This window comes from Gavia stellata, chromosome Z (assembly GCF_030936135.1).
Source record: "Gavia stellata isolate bGavSte3 chromosome Z, bGavSte3.hap2, whole genome shotgun sequence".
Lineage (NCBI taxonomy): Eukaryota > Metazoa > Chordata > Aves > Gaviiformes > Gaviidae > Gavia > Gavia stellata.
The window spans coordinates 39,772,992-39,799,993 of NC_082637.1; the positions used below are offsets into that span (position 1 = coordinate 39,772,992).

Genomic DNA, 27,002 nt, shown 5'->3' on the forward strand with positions numbered 1-27,002 from the left:
TACCTTCCCCTGAATTAGTGTGTGATTTTCTCCAGATTAATCAGATTGTGCACTTTTCTCTCAAAGCAGTCAGATTTTACTTTTATTAGGAACACTTTAAAAGTTGAAGTGCAATTACTCTTCAAATACTACATAATATGGTATAGATATGCTGTTCCACACTGATCAGCATCTAAGATGCCATCTATTACTTGGTTTCACTTCCATTCTTTCCTGTCCCTTTAAATTCCTCTTTCCTTCAAAAACATTTCTTGTAAGGAATTTTCCACTACTGGGTTCCATTCTGTATTTTTTTTAACAATGTGCTTCTTCTTTACCACCTATCCAAATTACACTGTCAGCTTCTTAGCAGAGGGCTGTTTTTTAATGAATTTGGAAGAACTGTTTCAATCTACAGTGTTACCCAAATAAAAAATAATAAAACATCTGTCATGGTAATAAAAATTATGTGATCCAGAGTGATTGAATTTTATATCAATGGGCACGTACTGAATTTTATAGCTCATTTTCAGTCTATTTTTCCTGTTCTCTCTTTTTAGAGTAAAAACAAACTTCATGATAATGTACAAAAGCTGTTTGCTTGCAAGTTTTTATTAGATCTGTTAATCTTTGAACTGTTGTTTTTTGAATTTTAAAGAGAACGGTATAAAACAGGTTAGTCTACAGCATTTCCCCTCTCTCCAAGCAGATAAAGTAATTCAGAAATTTCCTGCATTGGTACAACGACTAGATAACTGCAGTAAGCCAGCACTATTTCAACATATATTGTTTTCAACTATTGCCTGGAGGATACCATCAAAAGGAATAAACAACCTTTTGCCTAGTTACATAGAGTAATTTTATTGAGATTTTTAAAAGGCATTCAAAGGATGATGTTTTTCCTTGGACTGTTTAATTGGAAAATATTAATGATACCACCATTAGTATTTAATAGAAACCATATGCAAGGTTGAGAGACTCTTGAAGTACATGTAGGAAGGAAGAGGGCTAGAGTAAGAAAAACTTCAGATATTGAACTTTTCTCATACTTGAAATTCAATGCTTATGAGCATAGAAAGACAAAAGAATCACTTAGACTTCTTTGGGCAGACAATTTGGAAGCCTGCCTTTGTGCAATTAACAAGCAGACATAACATTAGAAAGGTTTTCTGTTTTGACGTCTGCATGATATTTTCAGTATCAGACATGGGCCTGGATTCTTTTAGCTATTTTGTGAAATTCTCTCTAAAAACTAGCTTATGGTCACTATAATTCTCTTAATGTTTCTTGTCTGCTGCATTAATTTTTGTGGTTGGAGGCTTGGTGTATCCAGTTAGGGATCAATAACAAAATTGAACAGTTAAACTAAGAAATCAAGAATCATATCAACGGTCAAAATCTTTTGAAATTCCGGAGCTTAAAATCAAATTAAAAGAACAATGACTATAAAATTCTGTTCTTCCTTTTGCAATGCCTGCTGGTCTATAAAAACAGAGTAGAAACAGAAGTTTCTAATCCTGGGACATGCAGTCTCTCAGAAATGGTATATTGTGCCCTCTGTAAGTCTTCATGAGGTACCTTGCATTGGTTTCCTGTAGTTTTTGAGTTACAAGGAGTTCGTTGACAAGAGCTTGTCAATATCTAAGAGGATACAGAGAAACACAAGATGATAATCAGAATGACACAATTTTAAAGACCAATTTGGAGCTGGCAGGTCTTGGATCTCATTTAGTGGAACATTACATATGCTTCTGATCCCAGGAAAGCTCTGAAATACTAGTTCCCAGTCAGAGATTAGAAAAGATAGACTCTTTTAGTATTGAGAAGAAGAAGAACAACAACAACAAGGACAAGAAGAAGAAGAAGAGGAACAAGAGGAAGAAGAAGAGGAAGAACAAAAAGAGCAAGAACAAGAACAAGAAGACAGTCTTCCTGGTTTCATTAGCATAGCAATTAAAAGGTCTTTGGCAGAGACAGAAACAAGCAGACTACAGTCACAATCTCTACATCAGGGGGTTTTGTCAGCTACTAATCTGTGAGCATGGAGAGGACAGGAGAAGTTGCACAAGATTGCACAGAAAGGAAGAAGGACAGTCAAGGGCCTGCACATTGACCTTGATCAACACAAGCAAGTAGAAGGGAGACACACAGGGCCAAGGAATTGATCCTTGCATTTTGTGGAGCTATCATAAAAAAGAGACCATCTACCTGTTCTGTGAAGGGAATGTAATGTGGGGCATTTGACACTCTTAGCTGGCCCAGGCAAATGCACAGGCAGCAAAGTTTATCAGCTTTTAACTTTAATAGAGGAGACATCCTGATGCTACATTCAGCTTTCTGAGGTACAGTTTCTGCAGTGTTCTAAGTTAAAACATGTCAATTGTTCTCTCTTTCCCTGCAAAAAAGAGAAATAACCTCTTTTTTTTATGCTCTTGATGTGATCCAATTTTAAAGTGGAATGAAAGAAGTAAGCAGGGAGGTAATCAGTAGAGTTGGAAAGGTAGGCTCCTTATTAAAATGGCTAATGTAATGTAATAGAAATCATGACAGCATGCTTTGAATATCATCATAAACTGTAAAGCTAATGTGAGCTACAGAAATTATTTTTTGGCTTCTCTAGAGTAAGCACTTGAAAGCTACATTTTCTAAGATGACTATTAAAATAATGTTTCCTTTTTAAAATATCTCTTACTTTTTTAATTCTTTCATCGCAATAAACAGAAGGTGAAAGAAGGATTTTTAGAATGAGAAAGGTGTACTTGCAGATTTTTTTTTTAATTTTTCTCAGACATAACCTGATATTTAGTGCACGAACCACAGCAATTGCTAACTGCATAGGGAATTATTTTCTTCTGAGTTTCATCTTTAAATAATTTCTGATTATTGCAGCACACAATATTTTTAAGCTCTAGCAGGAGCAGGCAGATAATATAAAGTCTGATTCAAATACAAGATTTTTTTTGCATTAAACACTATCTGACTTCTGGAGTCATGCTTTATTGAATTGCTACTTTTTGTTATCTGTGTCTGTACCAAGAGAAATTTTTCAAGAGTGTACCATATTAAATATTTAACACCAGTTGATTGCTTGTGCAACTTCAGAGGGTTCAGGTAATTTACTTCAGAGATGAATTTGGTTCTTAAGCTTTATTAGTTTTTTAAGTTAACAAACAAAAATACACTTAGAGGCCAATAAGAACAATTGCAGACATACATTATTTTATGCCTGTTTAAGCAATGAAGGAGAACAGGAAATCAATATAAAAGGGCTTCTTGTATTCATAGGAATATTTGATGGCTATAGTGAGACAAGAATAATTTACAAGACTATATTTATGGGGTTTTGCAGTGAAAAATAAGGAGCTCATAAATCTTATTCTTTGGCTGTGATTACATTGCTATTCTTTCCAAAAATAGAATAATTCATAATGTGTTAAAATTTGTATTCAGGACAATTCCATTACTTTTCCATCACTGGCACTTTTTTAAAGTCAACACTGGTTGTTTTTCTGTAACCTGTGCATTGGCTTAAACATAAGTTAATTCAGGGAAGCCCTGTATGTCCACGTTCCACAGGCTGACGACAGCGCAGCCTTTTGAGGAGTAGGAAACTCCCCTCCTTCTAGGTCTGCAGACAGCATAGTTTCTCTCCCAGTTGCAAGTGCTGGAACCTGCAGAGGCACAGAAATAATCTGTGTCTAATATCACCTCTTCTTTCTACATGGGGCATGGCCTGTGGCTCCATTAGGGTGTCTGCCTCTATTCCTGTTTCTTTACCATGTGGCAGCAACACGAGAGAATCCTTCAAGGCAAAGAGAGAAATGTAGCTAAAAATGCCTCACGATCATTGTGCATGTTCTGCCACCTCCAATAAGAAGCAAATATGAAAAGTGGCATTCACAAAAACTGCAAAAGGTCCACCACATCATCCCAAAGAGCAAAAACATGTATATGTACAGAAAGAAATGAAAGAAGAAGAAGGAGGGGGAGGAGGAGGAGAAGAAGAAGAAGAAGAAGAAGAAGAAGAAGAAGAAGAAGAAGAAGAATTAGGAGGAGGAGGAGGAGGAGGAGGAGGAAGAGGAAGAGGAAGAGGAAGAGGAGGAGGAGGAGGAGGAGAAATTGCGAACAAAGGCAGCCAGCATGTGTCCATTTTACCCTGGATGCAAAAATCATCCATATGAATGGCAGATTACAGATCTGGTGCATTTTGTATATCCTTGAATCAGTGCTCACATGCTGAAAGGTATGTGTCAATGTATAGGCAGATGTCTCCCTGGAAAGTGTTGGGAGAAATACAAGAACCTGATACAGAACATCTTGGGGAGTCAGTAAAGGACAGAGAGGGAAGAAAAGAAGTAATTTCCACAGCCTGCGGCTACTGCTAAGAAATGCAGGAAGGGAAGAAGAATGCATGGAAATATATCTCTATATGGGGCTGTATTCTCTCAAGATGACTGTATGATGACTGTTACTATGGCTTCTGCTGCTGCTACTTATACTACCACTACTATATAAATAGCCTACTTAGCAAGAAAAGGCCAGCAAGTGGATCAAAACTTAATGCATTTTTACCTGCCTGAAGTACTGTCTAGGAAAAAAAAGTATGGCAATTCTTTTATTAATCAGAAAGAATATGTGACAAGAACAGCTGCTCCCTGGCCTCAGCTGCACACCATCAACCCTAGGGATCCAGTATTCACGAAGGATGAATAATTCCTCAGAGACAATTCTTTCCATTCTACTATTTTTTGTGGCCTTTGCTTCATATTTTTATTTGACCTGCTCTAAGTCCCAAAGAAGAAAGAAAAATAGGGAAGTTTTACAGAAAGTCCCAAGATGCGCTTTTTTTTTTTTTAATGCACCAGTTCACGGAGTCACAGTTATCTAGTAAGACCAAATTTCTCCCTCTCTCTCTCTTAAGCTAGACTTGATGTTTTCATTATTTCTAAGATAACAGTTAAACAAACAGATGGTAAATCTTGCTTTAAAATAGTTCTCATAAGTTTCTAAGGATTCTTTCTACACTACTAAAGAGAGGCTCTTCACAATTTACTTTTTAAGCTGTTTTCAAGTCAAAGACCATTATTTCTACACGTTGTTAAGAAGCATGGGAGAGGAAGGTGGTTTTATTTAGACTTTGTGTGAACATATGTGACAGAATTGAACTAAGGACATGGAGAGAAGGCCCTGAGCAGATGGCTTCAATTAATCATTAACCTTCCCAGGGACTGATGAGAGTGGGAGGAGTCCGGGGCTTACACAAATCAACTTCCGTCCCCTTCCCCTCTCTTTTCATTTTACAGGGAAATGAGAAAAGTGTTGTTTAAGAAGGATATGCTGTTATGGGAACGCTGGGGGTGGGGGATGAGCAGGGAGCTGATTTAGGATGGACCAGGAAACGTGTTTTTTTATGAATCTTACGAATTTTATATGAATGAGAGGACTCGTGAAGAAACAGATGAAGAGATGTTGGCTCTGAATGCTCATACCCAAATTTTAAGGACAGTTGCACTACTGCAGTCCTTTTTTCTCTATTTTATGTTGTGGTCAGCTCCCTCTGATCCATGAGGCAATAGCCTGGTGACATCTGGTGTTAATGGTGGGATGTCCTGGGGGAGAAGGAGGGAGAGAGGGACAATGAGAGGGAGGGATATGAGACAACAGGACTTGTTCAGGAGGCTGAAGGGAAGATACATGTCCCTACTCTTCCTCAAGGTACAAAAGAAGGTAGGAAGAGCAGGGCACATGTAAGTCAGAATACGATGACAGCACCATATTCCATTATTAGTAATGGAGAAGGAGTTTTTCCCTGTTTTCTTGTAGGCATGTGGAGTTCCTGAGGCTGGAACTGTTTCACAGTGCCTTTACTTCAGCAATAAACATCTATGCTACTTGATACCTGGAAGCCTTTTCCCTAAGAACCATAAAAAGCCATCAGGTTATTGTACCCTTGGTCCCATTATTTGCTTGTTTGGTATGTCAGAGGAGATTATAACTTGCCAGAGGACAAACTTTAAGCTCATGAAACTATTCTCTTGAGACAGAAGTATAAAAATCACTCCATACCCTCCTTAGACAGCCTTACAGAAATGTTTAATCTAACACTGAAATGCATGCTGTGAAAATTCATTAACAGTGCAGGATCAGACTATGATGAATGGCTGCTATTTTAGTTTGCCTATAGGGAAGTAAGTGCCCTAGGCACCAATGGGCTTTTCACCATTTGAATGTGCTATGGTTGATGAATACAAGGCCCACTATGTTTTATAAGAGAAACCTGGGAAGATAAGGCCAAACCACTAGAGGGAGTGGCTAGTTATATTTTGCAGATGAGATCATCTGGCAGAAATGAGAGAACTAGCCCAGAGAAATCTAGGGAGGCCTGGAAAGGAAAAGGAAAAGCTATTCAACAACAAAACAAAAGATTTGCATAAGGCAAAAAAGTACCACACAGTTACTCTTGTTACTGTCTCAGGAAATTTGACTCTGCTGATTAAATGTTAAAGTCCTTCTGCAGTGCTGAAGAAGCTTAGTCCAAATACATATGACACAGATGTGCATGAAAGACTGTGCAAAATAGGCAACAAGTGTAAAAATGTTGTGAAAATTGCAAAGGGTCACACAGAATCACACAGAATCACTAAGGTTGGAAAAGACCTGTGAGATCATCAAGTCCAACCATTACCAAAAAAAAAAAAAAAAAAAACAAACCAACCCAAAACCCAAAACACCACACCACACAAAAAACCACCCACACCACACAACACCATGCCCATCAAGCCACGTCCCACAATGCCACGTCCACACGCTCCTTGAATACCTCCAGGGAGGGTGACTCCACTACCTCCCTGGGCAGCCTGTTCCATTGTGACACCACTCTCTCAGGAAAGAAATTTTTCCTAATATCCAGTCTGAATCTCCCCTGGCGCAACTTGAGGCCATTTCCTCTTGTCCTGTCACTAGTCACTTGGGAGAAAAGGCCAACACCCACCTCTCTGCAACCCCCTTTCAGGTAACTGTAGAGAGTTATGAGGTCTCCCCTCAGCCTCCTCTTCTCCAGGCTAAACAACCCCAGTTCCCTCAGCTGCTCCTCATAAGACTTGTGCTCCATTTTTATTTACCGAAAAACTGCAGTGAGATCATTGGATCAGTTAGAGACGTAGTATGAATCCATAAGCACTTAATAACTTAGCCGCTCATAAGGCAGTTAACAGAGGATTTGACATGTCAGTTTGTACTTTGAAGCCAATATGATGGCTTAACAGGTATAGTTATACTCATTTTGTTTAAGGAAACATTACTGAGCATGTGCAATTCTTAAGTCTCAAATCGTAAGAGGCTACAATGCTTCCATGTAGTTCAGGAAAGTTGAAATTACAATCTCCCATAGCACACTCTCAAATCTGATGACACAGAAATTAGTGGAGTGGGAAGTAATGATGGCAACAGGGACAGAGTTGATCTGGATCACTTATGAAGGTGAACCTATTTAAGTGGCGTGTTTGTAATATAATTTTATATAAAATCATACATAAAATTATGCACATAGGACTGAGAGTGAAAGGCATAAAATGAGAGAAAGTCTCCAGAAACACAGTAACGGTGAAGAGGATTTAAGTTGTAAGATAGACAGTCACCTACAACTTCAAGATGCTCTATGAAGCAAGGTATTATTCCTTGATAGTTAAGCAGTGGGATAGCAAGAGAAGTGGGTAAACACCCTTTTTTTAATGACAGCAATGATACCATTCCTGGAATGATATGTGCATGTGCCTAGTATTGACGTTTCAAAAAGGATGCTCTCGGAAAATGAGCAATGAATCCTTGCTATTTGTTTTCTGAACCAAGTGCTGGAAACACAATTTACAGTGATTCTTAACAAGCTCAAAGAATTTATTTTATTTAAGAGAGGATGAAGACATGACTTGATTGCAGCATGCAAGTAAGTCAACACAGATAAGATTTTTGAAGGGGGAATATTTCTTTAATCTAGTAGAGAATGGCCTAACAAGGTAAGTACAGAGCAAGATAAACAAGCTACTACAAGGTGTAAGATTTTTAATACTTAATCATTATGACAATGCTCTTATAGATACGACTCTTTTACAAATGCGATCTTTTATATAATATATGTATGTCTTACTGAAAACCTAATGCAGCTTAATTGGAAATTCTGGGCTCGTGATTGCAGATTACCAGTTGTACTGGTTGTTGGTCAAAGGAAATGATCATACAGTGCTCTGCCGTATATGTGAAATGAATCAAGCAAAGGAGTTCAGATCCTGACGCTGGCTTCTGTGAGACTAAAGCAGCTCTGTGTCAGGAACTCCACAGAAACCTCAGCAGGAAGTATGATCTGGGAAAAATAAACTTTTTTCTGCCATTTAAATGCCTTCAAATACTTTGAGAGGGAGTTTCGGGGTCTACAGTTAGGTGTTGGTTCAAATATAAGCGTATCCTGACAACTCCACTCTAAATACGCACAGAAACATTAATTACTATGAATAAAACTCAATTAAATATGCAAAGCAATAATGTCAAAAGGGAATTGACATGAAACATTCAAATGAGGTGATGTTTTGAGGTTTTTTCCCCTTTGACCTTTACATTTAGGAATGGGTGACAAAAATTTTTGAAAAAAATAATTTTTTATTACTTCTGGAGCAAAATCTAGAAATTTTAATCGATAAGCATCTCTATGCATAGGTATGGATTGTTTTAAAACAGAAAAATATGAATGTATGTGGTTGCACTGTTATTTGTATGAAGGGTAAAGATCTTTCAAGGAATAAAGGTTCCTAAAAGCAAGAAGAAAGTTGGTTTTGTTTTTATAACCTTGGTGCTGTATAAAATAAATAAGGCTTTTATATTGATTCAAGTGAAGATCCATTTCAGCGTCTTGTTACAGACACCCTGGTCAATTTCTGTATAAATCTGGGGCTTGACATAAAACGATCCACAAGACCAACTAACGAGTAATCACAATTATTAAAACACAAAGTTTCGGCTGGTTAGCAGCCAATTAAAGTTGGTTTTGGGAACACTGAAAAAATCAACAAAACTTTTAAGTACACGCTTAAGCTTAGGAATATGCATAAATCTATCCTTGATTTGCAAAGCAGTCAGGTGGATGCCTAATTCCAGTGAGGTGCATGAGACCTCATCATGTGCCTGTGTACTTTGTTGCACAGCATCACATCAACAGCACTGTTGCAAGCAGCCACTTTATTATTAATGATTTCTCTTTTTTTTCTAACGAACAGCCAAACCAGCTTTTTATTCCTGTTCAGCCACTTTCAGTTAATCTATCATCCTTTGACTTACGGATGCCAAGATTTAACATGGATACAAAGGGCAAAACAAGAATCTAGGTGAGAACTTTTCAATTCACAATAAATGTTTTATTTGATTGCTCTATATTTTTCTCCCTGCCTCTCCCCCCAAACCAACACATGAATCAAATGAACAACTTGATGCAGTGTGACTACAATCACAGGGTTGCTACAGAAAGGAGAAATGGAGGAAACCTGCTCAAGGCTGTCATTGCATACTTCACTTTTAATTTAAACTTTTCTAGTTGAATCCATTTCCTAGTAGCACCCCTATTCACAAATGCCTAGAAGAAAAATGGTGATGACTCAGAATTTTATATTAGAAATATACAAACATGTAAATTTTTCCTGCCCTTCCCCATACACTATAACTGCATCAGGAGATCTCTGCTGCTTAGTGCCTGCCTGGAGGCAACATGGGTCATAACCTCTGTTTCATTCACAGTCACACTCATACATACAAATTCTACCTGTTAAATGGCAAAAAGAGATGAATGGCTCAGCCTTAGGTTTATTTTTCCTATTAGACTGTGGGATAAATCTTGTGTGTGAGTCTTTCAAATGTTGAGACAATCTAAGACTTTTTCTAGGGCTTGGCAAAGAAACAAGCTTACAAAGTGGTTTTGGCCATCCTTGTAGATTCATTCATTGAGAATATCTAGTGAATTAGTCCTCAGAATGTTTCAGTGGTAATAGTTTACACAATGCATACATGGTCTCAGGCTATCAGCATGTCTGAAGTTCCAAATGAGATCAAAGCTGCTTCACACAGTGTGGTCAATACTTGAAACTTTTGAATACTGAAGAGGAAACAGCAGCCAGACACAGTGAAAGCAGACCACATGTCCAATGTGAGTGGGATTAAAAGATGGGAACTGTTCAGATTTTTGTTCTCTCTCACTGGTCAGTATCATGCAACTTCCCTGTTAAGCAAAAAATGGATCAATGTCGTAATAGTGTGTTTGGGCAAACATTTTCAAAAGACAGACATAAAACAGAAGAATGCTTTCACTTTCACAATACTTTTATCCTCTTATGTGGTAGTTCATCACCAGTCTGGAGTGGGAGCAGATGGAAACTGCAGGAGACAATGTTTTAAAAAGGAAAATCATATAAGGGTAGCAAATACATCTAATAATGAAATCAAAACTAACCCTAAATTGAGTGTTAAGATCTCCAAGAAAGCTGAACCAATCTAACTTCTCAGTGTTGCCAGGAAAGTTAATCCTGCTCCCTCTTCCTTTATTTTTTTTGTCTCTGCTGTTCAGGTAGTCATAAGAGATGATGCAAGGGATTGGGAAGGATTGAAAAGCTGGAGGCAAATATACTGTAGGTTGTAGTATGTGACATACAGAGCCTCAAGCTTGTCTTTGGTGTCTTGGGAAACTTCATCATCAGACAAGGGCTCTGAGGAAGTCTCGAGACACAAATTCAGAGGGCTACAAGAATTTAGGGATTTTTTCCAGAATCATGTTTTCTGTAAGCAGACCAATACCTTACCAAGATGTAAGGGCTGTAACACTTTCTAAGTAGGCTATATTAATTCCTCTATGCACGTTTCAATTCATGTAGATGGGGACTTAGTTAATCAAGTATATATGGATTTCAGTGTTTCAGCAGCTGGGATCATATAAAGCCCATTCAAAAACCGTGTCTGAAAGCTTGCACTTAACAAACTTTCTTCAACAGCCTATTTGCAGCCAGACCAGGAGACTTGTAAGGAAAAATGTCTCCTCCTGATTCAACATTAAACCTGGATGTGGAAGAGTACATGGAAGTTGAACAAAGGAGAAGTTATTCAACCTCTTTGTAACTTCAGAAATGTATTTTCTTTGCTCAACTTGTCTTTATTTTTTTCTAGACGGGTTTTCTGGCTCCCAAATGTAATATTGTAAGCAGGAGTTGATATTCATAAAACCCAAACACTACCTCCCAAGCAGTAGTTTACTGTTTATTAATAAACTGTCTTATCCGAAAGACACAGAAGAGGAAAACTCCGCTATATACTTAATGTTTAGTCTCTCATGTATATTTATATCTGCACCTCCTTAGGCTTCTGTGCTTATACTACTTGGATTTAATACAGTTTTGAATTGTTTGCAAAAGTGAAAATAACTTGCTTTGTTCTGTTAGGAATTCACATAAAAATAGAGAAAGACAGGGCAATTATATGCTTAAATGGCATGCTACTCATGGATTAGTGGACTCTAATGCAATACAAAGGGTAAGACAAAAGTGGTATCAATACTGTAAAAGAGTCACACTTGCATCTCTTGGGGCTGTCTGCGGCTCTTCCCTCCCGCACCCTTCCTCCTGCTGACCACCATGCATTTCTGCTGTTTGCTGGAAATGAGTTTATTTTGAAACAGACAGTGTTTAACTTTTTGCAGAATTTATAACCTCCATAGCAAAAGAGCAAGCACAGATGTTGCCTGTATTGCTCCACACCTTAGAACTGGCATATTTTCCAAAAAGCCCTACTTCTTCTCTTTGAGGTTTGGGTCTTGTGCTGACTGGGTCTCCTGTATTCAATGACTGAGTTCAAAATGATCACTTAATTTATTTAGGTTAACTTTTATCAAAACTGTATTTAAAAGTCATGCATATGTGCAAACACTTGCTGGATTTCTCTCCAAAATGGCACTGATAGAGTTTGCTATAGTTTTAGTCTCCTCTGCTATCTGTTGTTTGGCTAGAAAAAAGTCCTCTTCACATGGCTTGAGCAGCAGATGTAACTCACAGCAGATTTCATGACATCTGAAGCAGCTTTAAGCAGGGCCAAGGATGACCTGCATCTAATGCAGTGGTGCAGAACACACTTTACTGAAGTCTCCATCCTCACTGTGTTTAGTGTCTGGCCTTTATTTGTTGTCGGTTTTGGTTGGGTTTTTTTGTTTAAACATGGTTGAAATAGGAGTGTGAATCAATGCCAAAAAAGGGTCAGCAAGAATTAAGGTCCTCTGCATACTTGTAATTTTATTCACAGCATTTTCTCATGTGATATACAGGAAGACATGCTAGACCATGGATGCAGGAATCAGAAAAGCTGGAGTTTTGATGTCCCCATTCTCATGGTATCCTATGTCATATGGCAACCACCTTCAGCAAAGAGGGGCATAATGATGTTTAAAGACTGGTACAAGACCTAACATCCTCGAGCTAAATAGTGCCTCTCCAATTTCTCCTTTGCAAAGGACACTACACAGATCAGGCCCTCCTCTGTACAGAATGGTTAGGAAATTTCCTTACAGAAGCACAACCCTAATTTTTGCTCCCTGACTGGGAAGTAATATAGCTATTGTTTGTGTCAGAAATTTATGCAAGTCTCAGAGGTTAAGAGTTTGCTTCTGATGAGGGCAAACTGAACATGTCACACCAGTTCATTCTTTAGCAATCAGACTGCAAGACAGGCAAGCTTCAGAATTGATTCTTCTGTACTGTGGCTGTGCATTTCTGGTCATTTTCGGGTTCCTGATGTTTGTACAGTGTTTTTTATGTGAAAAAAAGGTATAAAATATTAGTTAAGTAGATATAATATTTAGCCATCCCTTTCCTAAGTATCTGCAATTTTAGTATGCAAACAATAGCATAAAAATATATAAAGTGAGTGTTTGAAACAGGGCAGTATTTTTTTACGATTAAATTACCTCTTTCTTTTTTCAGTAACATTAATAGAGTAATCAGTATTGCACAACAAAAGAAATTGTTTTGCTATTCAATATTACTTGATTTTGATTAAAAAAAAATCTGAAAAGTGGGTAGCTAACTAAGCAGTTGCTCTTGGAATACTGCTCTTAGAAAGTAATGATGGGCAAATTCCTTCTCCTTCAAAAAGAGAAAAAGTGTACTTCCAGATAAATATGTACCTCTGTACACACATGAATGTTTTTCCTGCTGAAGTGCTATGGGAGATAAAAGCCAAAATAAACTGAATTGTGCCCCAGTATGGCACACTTTACAGTTGTTAATGTTAGCAATTTTCTATCCATTTATATTCCATATGATTTATTGTTAGCTGTTTAGTTTGAACTAAAGCTAAAGGCAGATATTTATTATACCTCATTAGAAATCCAGCAAGGATTTTATGGCACTATCATTTCCTTACTAATTGCAGAAATTAGTCAGAAAAAGGCAGTTCAGAAAATCACAATATTATACACAATGATATTTCACAAATGACAGTAAACAGAAAAGTACCTGCAGTTTCTTAATGTGACTCAGTTGTTGCCCAGAAAAAAAATTTCATTTAAAATAAATTCTTGAAAGATAAAATAAAAGTGGATACTCTCCCTTTGAAGATAAAATCACTGTAGTAAATAGGCAGAGGAATGTGTGCTATTGCTGTATGATTTATTACCAAATCTTTGACACTCAGGAAAATCTCTCCCAAAGCAAGTATGGAAATGATTTTAGTATTGCTGCTTCTTGGTTCAGTGCAAATGCTGGCACAACCCCTGAACAGTGCTGACTTCCATTTTGTGTTTCCTGGGCGCTTCCAGGGCTGGTTATCTGGAAGTCAGCACTGAATGTCCCAGAGGAACAGATCTGGTCATTCTGTCTTTAAGCTATTTGCTGATCTTGCTAAACTAGTTGCACTAATAATCTCTTTTTTAGTAGATAAAGACAAATCCACTTCTACAGGGTTTTAATTACTTAAAGTATGCTGTTGCCTTCCAACAGGAAATGACTTTAGGTCAAATTGTGTATTACCTGACTTTATGTTACTAGTTCTACCTTGTCCACAGAGAACAAGAGGTATGTTTCCACATATAGATTTGCAAGTTCATGTTTTGACAGGCAGTTTGATTCTTTCTTGCAGCACTTCCACTGAAGTTAAGTCACAGATCGTCTTCTTAACTTTCTAAAACACCAAAAGCTCCATCTTCTCATGCAATAAAAAACACAAAGACAAAAAGTGCATGCAACAACCAAACCAAGTTACAAAATATGCAAAACACTTACAAGCATGCCATGCCACCTCAGAAAGAACAATGATCTGGCTTCCACTGCACAGACGGAAAGAGAGAGAGAACAACTCTTGGGAGGCCCATAAAAAGAGAGTGAGGTTTTTCCTTAGCTGCCAATGCCTGGCATAGGTGGGTTGGAAATAAATTTTTAGGAGGTTGTAAAGGAGGGTGACACGTATTCATTTGCTGTGGTGTTAGCATGTGGCAGGTGAAATTCTGTCCCAAATTCTGTTTCCCCTGTACCCGGGCTTGCACTCAGAGCCAGTGTGACCTCTCCTCCCCCATCCACCTCTCTCCAGCCTGCCCCATCAGGCACCTGCCACTCCTTCCTTTGTCCCTTGCATATATTTTAATTTTTTTTATATTCACCTTCTCTAGTTTTTATGACCATTTTTCCATGCAGGCAAGATGAGGAAAATCATTAAAGCAACTGGCAGGTACAGTGAAATTGGTTAGGCACAGAGTCCCCTTAGTCATTCCAAAGACACTGTTGCTATTACAAGTAGAACAGTTTCAGACAGCAATAGGGCTTCAGGGTTGACTTCGACCTCTTTCAGTTATGCAAACTGATTGCATATAGTTCATTCAGTTATCGACAAACAGTTTATTTTATTAACATCAATGAAAGAGAAGAAATTTATGGCATATAACATGATGATAGAAAGACAGCTGAGCCTGGGGATGGCGTACAGGACTTAGCTCTCTACTGACTCAGAATTTGTAAAGGGACGTTAACTAGGGACCTTCTTTCCCTTTGATTTTATTTCTTTGATATCAGTTCATTCTGAGAAAGCTGTACCCATTTCTGTAGGTCAGTTTAGAATAATAGTTGAACAGGTAAAATTTCACATCTTACTTAATCTATAAAAATATTCTATTTCACTCTTAAGCACAGATGCCTCAGGATTCAGAGGTCATGATAAATCAGTTGGGTTTTTCCAACTTTCCTTGCTTTCAGGGAGGGAAGTCAGAAGAAAATCACCTTTTCAGAAAGCATGAGAAGCTGTAATTTGTCAATAGATAATCCGCTGGTAATGAAAAGTGCAAGTATACTTGTTCAGGTGATGAGTGGCTCTGGAAGCGCTGTCTGCTTCAGCTTCCACAGAACCATAAGGTGGTAAATCACTATATTCCTAATCTCTCTACTCTTTCTAGGAATGTGTTTAGAGTAAATAGAGAAAAACAGAGTGATAAAAAAAAGACCTTTTAATTTGTTCACAGGATAGTTCTTGAAAGATACATTTAAACTTTGTGATGGCCCAAAAGAGAAAGAAGGCCTCAATCCCCCTTGTAACTTCTTGCCATGTATATCACATAAACAATGTATTATTTCTAGCCCAGACAATTCAAATTACAAGGAGTGGTACTTATGAAGAAAAAGCTGGAGGAAGAAAAACATCAATCAGATATTGTTTGACAAAGTCTTTGAATAAAAGGACTTGTGTCAACAAATCTGAACTACATTTATGGCCCTGTTAGAGATTATGCCAGTTCAACGGCCAAAGGTATCAATCTTAACCCACAGTGAAGTTACTTATTAATCAAAACACAAACCTGTACATGATAATACTTTATTACTTTCTCAATAACACATCTGCAGCCAGCAACCTAAAAACTTCTTTTTGACACAGCAATGACTGAAACCATTAAGTGACCTCAAATTCCTTTTTTCCCTTCAACTTAAAAAGGTAAATAAAATTAACAAAAGTAGCTATGGTTACAATCACAAATACAGTCATATGACGATATCTGCTAATGACCGGTCAGTCCTGAAGTCAACCCATTCACGTATTTTTAGCTATTCTCTCTGCTGAAATAGTGTACTCATAAATACTTTACTAATCACTCTCAAAAAAAGGTCTTCAAACCACTATGACTAAAGATACTGTAAATACACAGAGTTATTCAGTGGAGGTAAATGCAATCAGTCAGTAACAGCTCCTTTCCAGAGAGTCTGCAAGTGAGGAATTTCTTCCACAGTATAGAAATGACAATATTCTGAAAGTTGTACAAGACAAACAGTAAAGTCTGTTTGCTGCCCTAAAGCGCTTTCCGTATTAGACTGGCTATTGTGGGGCTGTGAAGCAGTGTGGCTAGGCAACACAACTGATTTACAAATAGGAGACTGAACAAAATCAGAGGCAACCACTATAAGCATCAATTATCAGTTAAAAAACACCCCACTGATCTAGTTCCACCAAAAAGCTATGGTGGCACAAAAACCTTGTATACAAATCTAGGAAAGGAAAAATTACCCAAGCTACCCTATACCATATGTAGTGGGCTTTTGCTTGACTACCATTATTCTCTTGAAATTTGGCCTCCCTCTTTTTAGTCTAACACAGAGCTGAAAGTCTGTAGCAATAACGGGAGACTACCTAAAGGTAAATCGCTGTTATTTTCTAGTTTCAATTAAAAATGCTGAAATAAAATTTTTAAAAAATGAGAACTGACAGGACATAGTATCACAATCTACTGCCATTTACCGGAATCTGTCTGTCACCTTATGCACATATTTACAGGATAGGCAGACTGAATAAACATACGTATTAGAGGAGACAGACAAGTATACACATTTCAATAAACTGGCAAAAAGATCTGCCATGATCCCATGACCCAAAATAATACAGCTTTCACAAACAACTGAAAAGAACTACATTTTGGACACAAGCTGTTTTCAAAGTGGACAATGAACTGCTAAAAAACCCCTTAGCTGCATCAACCCAGTACTGCAATAAAACATAAATGAAATAGATTTCTATTGTATGAGGAGAGGTACTGCCTGAAAGACATAGATCTCTAATAGCTCAGAAAAAGTAATACAGAACCATTTTCCTACTGGAAAAGAGGAGTCAGTAGTACAGTTCTTTAATAAAAAGAATAAAAAGAAAGAGGAATTTTGGAAGTAAAGTTATTACTTAGCCTCCTATTAAAATACAGGAATTCAGGAAACTGAATAGCAAAGCTACTAGACTTTCTGACTGATGACGCGCTCATACGATATACACGTGAAGATAAGGACTTCTGACTGAGTTTACTAACTGCAACTGTTAACTGTTCGTTACAAATTACCTATGACATTTTTTGTGTTTCAGTGTATGCAACAGTGAATTACAAGCCAGAATGCAATGAATAAAAACTTTAAAATATTTTAAAAGCTGTGTTAAAACAATCTTGTTCATTCACCTGAAATACTAAACTAAAGCTTTGAAAGTAACAAAATACCTGAAAAGACAGTATCTTCTTACAGGAAAATTATCTTACATATTGTTGCCAGAAAGGCATATTCTCCTCCCTATCAAGTCATAAAACCTTCCGAGTGTCTTACTGTCAGCAACGTAGGTGACGTAGTGAGAAAACAACATGTAGGGATTGAGAACTACATCAACAGGACAGTAGAGAAAGAGAGCAAGTCTTTTATCAGCCAAAATGCAGACATGTCAGCTGGATCCAACTGCCTACTAAATACAACTTTTCATTTGCACCTTCCTAGGCAAAATGAGGATATTTTTAAAAACACCATGAATACAGAAGTTTCTCTCCAGGCTTTAACTGTGACTATTGAGAAAAACAAAAAATTTGCTCAGAAAACATGCAACTCATGTCAGACAGGAAACAGCACAAACAATCCATTTATTTCAACAATGCAACTGTTCATTTCTAAAAAGAGTGTAATTATAACACTGAACAGTCAGTGTTCGCGGCTCTGTTCTCCTGTTTCGGGACAGAAGACATTTCCATCACATCGATGTTGGAGACAGTGAATTAGGCACATTGAAAACAAGTGGTTTCACTGCTCTTACAGACTGTGGCAAAGTTCCTTCCCTTCTCATTGCTAAAAGTTTATCCTCTAATAAGTAATTCCCAAGACATCTTGCAATAGGAAGCATTCATGAATGAATGCATTAATAAATGCTTCCTATTGCAGGGCCCACCGGGAATTCTTTGTAATACTTGTTAAGGAGTTTACAGACCTTCATTAGTTACATAAACCCCCCAAAATTTGCTTTTTCTGAACATACTATTCTGCCCCTTTTCAAAATATCACCGCAGACAACTAAACGCTACCATGAAACAGAGTCAATGACCCTGTATGTACTCACCATGTACCACATGCTTGGCCACTTGGGATCATTGAAATAAGTGGATTGGGTACCACCAGGTTTATAATCCCTCTTTATCCTTCTTTTAACCACCTGTTGTTGTATCCACTCCACCTGCCAACCAGGAAAACATATGGTAAGTGTTAGGGTTCCATGGAGATTATCAAGAAATGTGTGAAATCTTGGGAAGTTTCCCACTACCATAGTCCAAGACGTATTTCATTTTAAAGAGTTCATTTTGGCAGCTGGAGTGCAGAGCTCACCTTGGCATACTCTTCACTAAGGAATACATCCAATTTAGTTAGTGCTACAAATGTCCCTGAACAACTACTTAAATCCTCCGCTGAAAGAACTTCACTGGCTATCATCTTTTGAATGCCATTACTTCATTATTTTTCATTATTAGACCAGTGCTTCTTTCAAATTTATAAAGCCAGTTACTTTTACAAAACATAACAGTCTATTATAATGAGAAATTAATTAATTTTCTGACAGGGTGGGGTTTTTTTGTTTTGTTTTGGGGTTTTTTATTTTTATTTGGGTTTTGTTTTGGTTTCTGTTTTTTAATTTTTATTTAATTCTGTTCCTGAAAACAAAAACATTCAGAAAAATATTCAAACATTTTGCTTAACCAATACCTAAATCACCTTCACCACTTGGAGTGAAAAAAACAAAATTAAACTGTATTTTTAGCAAAGTAACTCTTTGTCAAGATTGTCTCAGCCAGGCACCCTGGAATTTTATATTATACTAAGTTCTCCCCAGGGAGAAACAGCTGGGTACTGAGCAACAGGTCAAATTACACCACCAACAACAACAAAGAGCTTGAAACAGGAAAATAAATATAAGGGTTAAAAATCTAATTCTGAAAGTTATATTCTTGTCTGTCTGACACCTCTTCAAAGATTCGTGACACATCCAGAAAGGGTGACACCAACAGTGACATCAACCTTAGAGCAGACAGGACTCTGCAGTCATTTCTGCATTAGCTATTCTAAATGGGAACTAGTTTCTATAAATGTAAATAATATAAACTATCCACAGAAAAACCCAAGTTATATTTACACACATCTAGCCTCCTGACAGCTCATATTTCTGCTGAATTGTTTCATGGGCTATAACTATAAAAATTCAATTCACCTCTCCCCAGGCAAGACAGCCATTTCCTACTAGCAGCCAACTCTGCACCTTTTATTTGTGCTGATTATGAATATCTGTGTATTTACACAAACATACAAATACACAAAAGAAGTTTACTTTCAGTTCACTTATTTCTTTGTCACTTGTCAGAGATGGTATTAATGTTTTCCCTTAGCAGGCTAATTTCTCTACTATGCATCCACAACTCAGCTTCAAATCCTTAGACAGACATAGGTCCATTGACATTAACAGAGATTTTGCTTGAGAACCATACCACGCCGACCTCTGCCACCTCTACCATACCACTCTGGCCTCTGCTCCTTGGTCAGATGAAAATACAGGAAGACATCCCTGAATTCAGCATGAGAGGATTCCTAAGACATTCCTTATAGCGGTTGGCAAGGCTTCATGGTTTTCTTCATAATGAAGAAATGAGGTTTTCCCTTTCCCAAGAATTAACTTCAGGGTCAAGAGTATTAATTCAGAGGAGAAATTACACAGTTTAAAAATACAGACTGGTGGTGGTGTTCACAGTGAAATCCATTTCTCTGTTAAATCTGCTAGTAACAATCATAGATCCCTTTCCGCTTCTGGAGAATTGACAAATTGGATAGTGTGCTTTTCTCTCCTAGTTACTGTGCTCCTCTTTCATCTCAGGCTGAAATCCATCTTGGCGGACGCCCTCTCGAGAAGCCGATAGCTGACTGCCCCCTCCAGATCTTACATGATCCAGAGGTCCCTTTAGCAGGAGCAGACAGCTAGTCACTCTTAGGCGCCATTTGATGTAACAAAATCTGGAGGCCTGTGAGATGCACAGAGCGTACCTGGGCAAAGGCCACAGGAGGAAGAGCCAAAAGACTTTGGTAAGCACTAAGCCTTACAGCTGCTTTAAAGTGGGATCAACCACCCTCTTAACTAGATCTCTCCTCCACGAAAAAGGCTGATTTATAAATGACTTATCATGACCCCTACTTCCTTGTCACCTGCTGCTAATACATGCTTTCTTTTCCAGACCCTCACAACAGAAGCTTGTTTTTCTTCAGTTTCTTTCCTTGCAGGTAGCCCAGACCTCCCAACACATCCGAAGCCAAGTGAGAGGCAGCCTATGTACCATTTGATCTCTGACTCTGCAGCTGCCCCTTCTTCTATTACTAGTATCTAGCAATCAATAACAAAAAAGCTTCAACATGTCTGAATAAGCAACCATGATTTTCAGGGCTTATACAGACCCACCTTCCAAGCCTTCTTACAAGATTTTGGTTTCAGTGCTAGACACATTTTCAATGGAGTGAGGGGTCTCAGGCTTCTATGCTGCAAGAATATTTACTGTCATTTTGACTCATCCTTAGCTGCAGGAATTAATCACATGAGCATGTTACCATGTTAAGAAAGTTGTTTAAGCCAACAAATTTCAACACTGCACAGGCCAAAAGCACGCAGAGCACACCATGCCGTGCATGGTAACTCATTACGAAAAACTCATTCCTATCTTGAGTCTGCAGGGAAGAGTTACAAATGCCTACTACTAACACAATCTGAGGATCTGATAGTGTTGTAAAAGTGTCCACAAAGAAAAAAAAAATGAGATAGAATCAGCAGAACAGGATTAAACTTTCTACTACTGCTACCTCTGATTTAGACACATGAACATTAATGGAAGAAAGTAGTCAGTCACCAACACTACTATTGCCTAGAGGCAAGAGCTCCCAGAGGAGCTCCTAGAGGAGCTATAAATCAGAGACCAAGGGCATTTAATTTGGCATGAGGGACTCCTGTGCATCAAGGCTCCTATAAGAACTACCATTAGCAACTGTGAGAAGTTTTTGAAAAACATCTTTCTTTTGTAAATGGAGCCAGAGGCATGTAAAATATTCCAGGAGCCTGCGCAACACACAAGTTTAAGCAGAAATTCAACAACCTAATACCATTTCTATACAGATAAATATAAAGGTGTTTTCCTGACAAGACAAATTGCAAAACTCTTTACTATTCACCATGAAAATACATTGTCTCCATTTATTTACTGCCTATTCAGCTGCAAATATCTGCTGACCATTAAAAAGATTGAAACATAACGGCAGCATAGTACTTGTGGAGACTGATGCATGCATACAATGATGCCTCAAAAAACCCGCCCAATTAACTCCTTTTCTTTCTGTTTCCTTTATTCCAGACAACATTATCAAGACCATGTATGAGACAGTTCTTTAGTCCAAGCAATGATAAACACTATCTTACTGCACAGTTCCAGTTTTTTGGAACAATAATTTAACACATGAAGAATTTTGTATATATGTGGGTATTTATGTACATGCATATATTTGTACAAAAGCTTGTATCAACTGAGATAATCTACAAGCCTGTAATATAGTGGGTGGTTAGATTTTAGTAAAGTATGAATGAATATTTATCTTATCTACTGCCTTTTAACAAAAAAAGTAAGTGACTCTACTTCAGATTATGTAGCTGTTCCAGGGCCTGCCCCTATTACATGCTGGATTTTGTCCATAATTCCTATTTCCTCAACTCCTAGCAAAGTTAGGGAAAACATATGAAAGAGTAATTCTGCAGAAGGGCTGTGCAGCTTGCATGATCAGACCCAAAGCCAGAAAAAGAAACATAACTTTGTGTCTTCCCGTAAGACCTAATGACAATTTTATGTATGCATAAAAGTACTGTAAGTAAAATAGCCATTCAATTTCATACAAATACAAAGGGTAGTAAATGGCATGTTTGCCTGAGTATGCATATGGGAAGATAGTGCAGGTAGCTCTCTAATGATGGAATAGCATAGCATAGCATAGCATAGCATAACATAGCATAGAACAGGACAGAACAGAATGTAGTAGAGTATTTCAGTTGGAAGGGACCTACAATGATCATCTAGTCTGGCTGCCTGAACACTTCAGGGTTAGACTAAAAGTTAAAGCATGTTATCAAGGGCGTTGCCCAAATGCCTCTTTAACACTGGCAGGCATGGGCATCAACCACTTCTCTAGGAAGCCTGTTCCAGTGTTTGACCACCCTCTTAGTAAAGAAATGCTTCTTAATGTCTAGTCTGAATCTCCCCTAACACAGCTTTGAGCCATTCTCATGTGGCCTGTCACTGGATACCTGGGAGAAGAGATTAGCACCTCCCTCTCCCCTTTCCCTCCTCAGGAAGCTGTAGAGAGCAATGAGGTCGCCCTTCAGCCTCCTTTTCTCCAAACTAGACAAACCTGGTGTAAAACATTAGGACTTACTTTGAGCACTACAGATGATACCCACATCAGTGAAAGAGGGAAGTCAAAATGACCATTCCCAGTCAGTGACTGTGCACTACTATAAGGGAGATGGTGCAGGATGGTAGAAAGAGGAACCTAAAACATCACATGCCTGATCACAGTCCTGACTAGCCTTGTCTGGAAGATTTTTAGCAAACACCTTATATTGAGATCTGCTTACTAATTGTTTTTATTCTGAGAATGTATTGATACAGCCATCTAGAATATAACTAAAAACATCACAGGAAGACAATTTTCTCATCTGAGAAGTGAGTGCATAAAATTTAGTTTACAGAAAATACCATTGCTATATAAATAGAATAGCTTACTCCACTGAACCATAGGGTTTGGGGTTTTTCTCTAGTAAGTGAACAGAAAAACTTGCTAGTTTAAGTTAAATTGTACAATCACTGGGTTATATTAATGAACACAAGGTAAAGACTCAGGAGCTATTTTTAGTATTCTGACATATATTTCCTCTGAGTATTTTATGGGTATTCATCCACATGTCACCGTCAAATGCCTGGTATATCTTGGATTTGTTTGATTCTGTATGAAAAGAGCCCATTTGTATAAAAATATTTTCTTTTAAAAAGTGTGCACACTTTCTAACCCAAAGACCTTGAAGGAAAATCTCTGGACTAATTGATTATACAGATTCTCGTTTCTTACCAAAAGGAGACTCTATGCAAACATTGAGGTGCATTTTAACATTTCCATAAAGTCACACTTACTGAGGGGGAACAGTGCACATTTTCCCATCGACTTCAGCTTCAAAAGTTCCATTTCCTGAATGTCTAGAAATCAAAGCCAAGCCAGATTGGAGACCAAACTTATTTTAAAAAAATCATCATTTCCAGTCTTCTCACCTAAGCACTCACAGGGTTGTTCTGTGCACAATGCAGCTCTTCTTCACAGACCTGCATGGAACAGTGCTATGGCATAAAAGCTCCTCTGAGCTAATTCAAGCATAACACTCTTTTATTTTTTTTAAGTGCTAAAAATTACAATGAAATGTTATCTCTGTGTGAAACAAAACTACTTTCTACCATTTTCACTCTCATTGATTCAACAGAATTCTTGGGTGAGGAGCCCCATGTAAGTATGCTGCAGTAAGACCTCCTCCAATGTAATAAATTGTGAAAAAAAAAAGTTGGAAAAATGGAAAAAAATTAACATGCTAAAAAAATTAATCCACCAATTTATCAAAGCAGTGTGATTTTTAACATACAAACACTAGACATTCTTGTGAAAGAGTACTTTTTCAAATATATCATGAGAGGGTCTGCTTGAATAAATATTTTCAAATTGATTAAAAATGTGTCAAGTCCAGTATGTGAAAATGCCATTACTATAAAGCAGAAGTTACAGGCAAGCTGAAGGTGTAATCCTTTCCATTTTGAGGAAGGCATGCATGCAGAAAAAAACTACCCTAACTCTGAAGGAGGTTATACATTTCGTACCAGAATCTACGGTTTTTATGTTGCAGAATTAAACATTAAGGTGTGGGTCTTCAGTTTGTGATGAAGAGTTGCTGAAGGTGCCACTCCCAAATGTAATCACGGCTTTATCCCTTGTACTGCCATCATTCACCTCAATCTGTCCTACGCCTGTAAGAAGAAATTAGAAATTCCTGCTCAGATAACAGGAAAGCAGGTGCCACAGGAATACTACAGATTAAAGAGAAAAAGAGAGAGAAAACTCAGCTAGTGGATGTGGAAAGTATCGCCAAGCAAGCAGTGAGTCTGTACGGAGCCAGGATGAATAAGCAAAAGGGGCAACACTTACGATGTGGAAAGCTGGCACTGGACAGCATTGCAGCACTTTCACTTGGAGTCTGTCTACAGAGGAATTGCTCTGGGTGAGCATCCTCCCTCCCCATGGGGACAGTCTCACGCTGCACCTAGCACACTTCATTCTTCACTTGCCTAAAGACCCTCAAGGCTCACATGCACGTGAGTTCTGAAATACCTGCCTGGAAAAGGACAGGAGTGAGGCTGGCACTCTCAGAGACAGAACATGAGACTGTGCTTGGCCCAGAACAGGCCATGGGAGAAAAACTCTTCTTATAGTTCCTACTCCAGAGGGAAGGGACGCCATCCAGAGGGATCTTGACAGGCTAGAGAGGTGTGCGTGTGCAAACTGCATGAAAGGTCAACAAGGCCAAGTGCAAGGTCCTGAACCTGGCTCAGGGAAATCCCAAACATGGATACAGGCTGGGCAATGAGTGGATTGAGAGCAGCCCTGCGGAGAAGGACTTGGGGTATTGGTGGATGCAAAACTGAAGGCAGTGTGTGCTCGCAGCCCAGAAAGCCAACCGTATCCTGGGCTGCATCAAAAGAAGTGCGGCTAGCAGGTTGAAAGAGGTGATTCTCCCCCTCTACTCTGCTCTCGTGAGACCCCACCTGGAGTACTGTGTTCAGTTCTGGGGCCTCCAACATAAGAAAGACATGGACTTGCTTGACCAGGTCCAGAGGAGGGCCAGGAAGATGATCAGGGTGGTGGAGCACCTCCCTTATGAGGACAGGCTGAAAGAGGTGGGGTTGTTTAGCCTAGAGAAGAGAAGGCTCCACGGAGACCTTATAGCAGCCTTCTAGTACTTAAAGCAGGCCCACAGGAAAGATGGGGAGGGACTCTTTTATCAGGGAGTGTAGTGATAGGACGAGGGGTAACGGTTTTAAACTGAAAGAGGGTAGATTTAGATTAGATATTAGGACGAAATTCTTTACTGTAAGGGTGGTGAGACACTGGAACAGGTTGCCCAGAAAAGTCATGGATGCCCCAACCCTAGAAGTGTTCAAGGCCAGGATGGATGAGGCTTTGAGCAACCTGATATAGTGGAGAGTATCTCTGCCCATAGCAGGGGGACTGGAACTAGATGATCTCTAAGGTCCCTTCCAACCCAAACCATTCCATGATTCTAACAAAAACAGTATGTACCTTAGCTGTCGCATCATGAAATTTTCTATGACATGAGCTCTACTTAAGCATATCATTTGACAACACTCTCCTTTTGCATGTCACATTGAAATGAAAATTTAAAGTCAATCAATTTAGGATTAAAGTGCATAGGAGGCTATACCAATATCCAAGGGCCATACCCTGGTTACTGAACAACTCAGACCCAAGCTATTACTCAGGAATGCAGGAGGGGCGACTAAGACTGTTGGCACACCTCCTGTTGTCCATGTGCAGAGTCACAAAAGTGAGATCCCCAAAAGCTGGACTATCCAGCTTAAGAAGAATTTTGTGTGTTTTTTAAATTATAATTAAACACCAGGCTATTTTCCTAACCTATTAGTATTCTCTGACTTGCAGTAGCAGTAGCCAGTTTGCACCATAAAAATACACGAAGACAGTTGGGTAAAGTAGCTGTTGACATAGGTCAAAAGCGTGGAAAATTATTGCAGATACCATTTCATAAACTGTACGGGTCTAAAGTTGGGTAAAAAGTCAATGAATCCAGCACCGCTAAGTGATACATTCTTGCTGATTGACAATGTGCTTCTTCAGCAAGGGTCAATGACAATCCACAATCAAAGCAGTTGTCATAATTATGCTACAGATTCTGAAAAAAAGCAAGATAAAAAAAGAAACAGATGTTAGGACAGGCTGGGGAGAGAAAAGAAAAGCAGAGGAGGAAAGAGGCAGCAGCAAATGCTTGAAATTACCACTTAAGCCCAAAGAAACACATCTTGCACAACAGCAGGGCAAGCTACCAGACTCTCACCCGTGGAACGAAACTGAAATTCAATGCACATTCTTCCACCTCATAGCCACAGAAAAGCCAGTCAGTCCTGATATGAATTAAGTGGTTTCCACCTACTTTGCTACGTACAAGTAATCCATTGTAGTACTACAGCCATACTTCCACAACTATAAGGTACAATGATCCACAGCTGTGCATTTTAACATATCTGAAACACCCTTTGCCTTTCCTCTGCACCTTTCCCACCCCCAGAGCTCAGAGCTGTTCACAAAGATCAGTATGTATCAGCCTACAACTGTGTGTGGCAGCAGAGTCTTCTTCCTGCTTTAGGAGCAAGACTGTACAGGAATAGTTGTGAAGAGAAAAGGGCACAGCCCAGCTAGCAGTAGACATGCACGGTCTCTGTCCCAAGTCAGTTTATTAGCAGCCAGGGATGCTAGGAAGGACAAGCATCACACTGAAATTCTGCAGAAGCTCAGTGTGTCTGCTGTTGGCCAGGACTCCTGTCC

The 27,002-nt window shown here is 38.6% G+C and overlaps 1 protein-coding gene across 2 annotated transcripts in view; it reads right to left on the reverse strand.

Moving 5' to 3' along the window:
- PCSK5 (proprotein convertase subtilisin/kexin type 5) overlaps positions 1 to 27,002 on the reverse strand; it is a 251,520-nt gene that overhangs the window by 183,244 nt on the left and 41,274 nt on the right. For both annotated transcript variants that reach the window (XM_059833233.1, XM_059833234.1), the window contains exon 3: positions 18,382 to 18,495. In XM_059833233.1, coding sequence (XP_059689216.1) covers positions 18,382 to 18,495 — 114 coding nt within the window. The remainder of the gene's footprint in view (positions 1 to 18,381; positions 18,496 to 27,002) is intronic.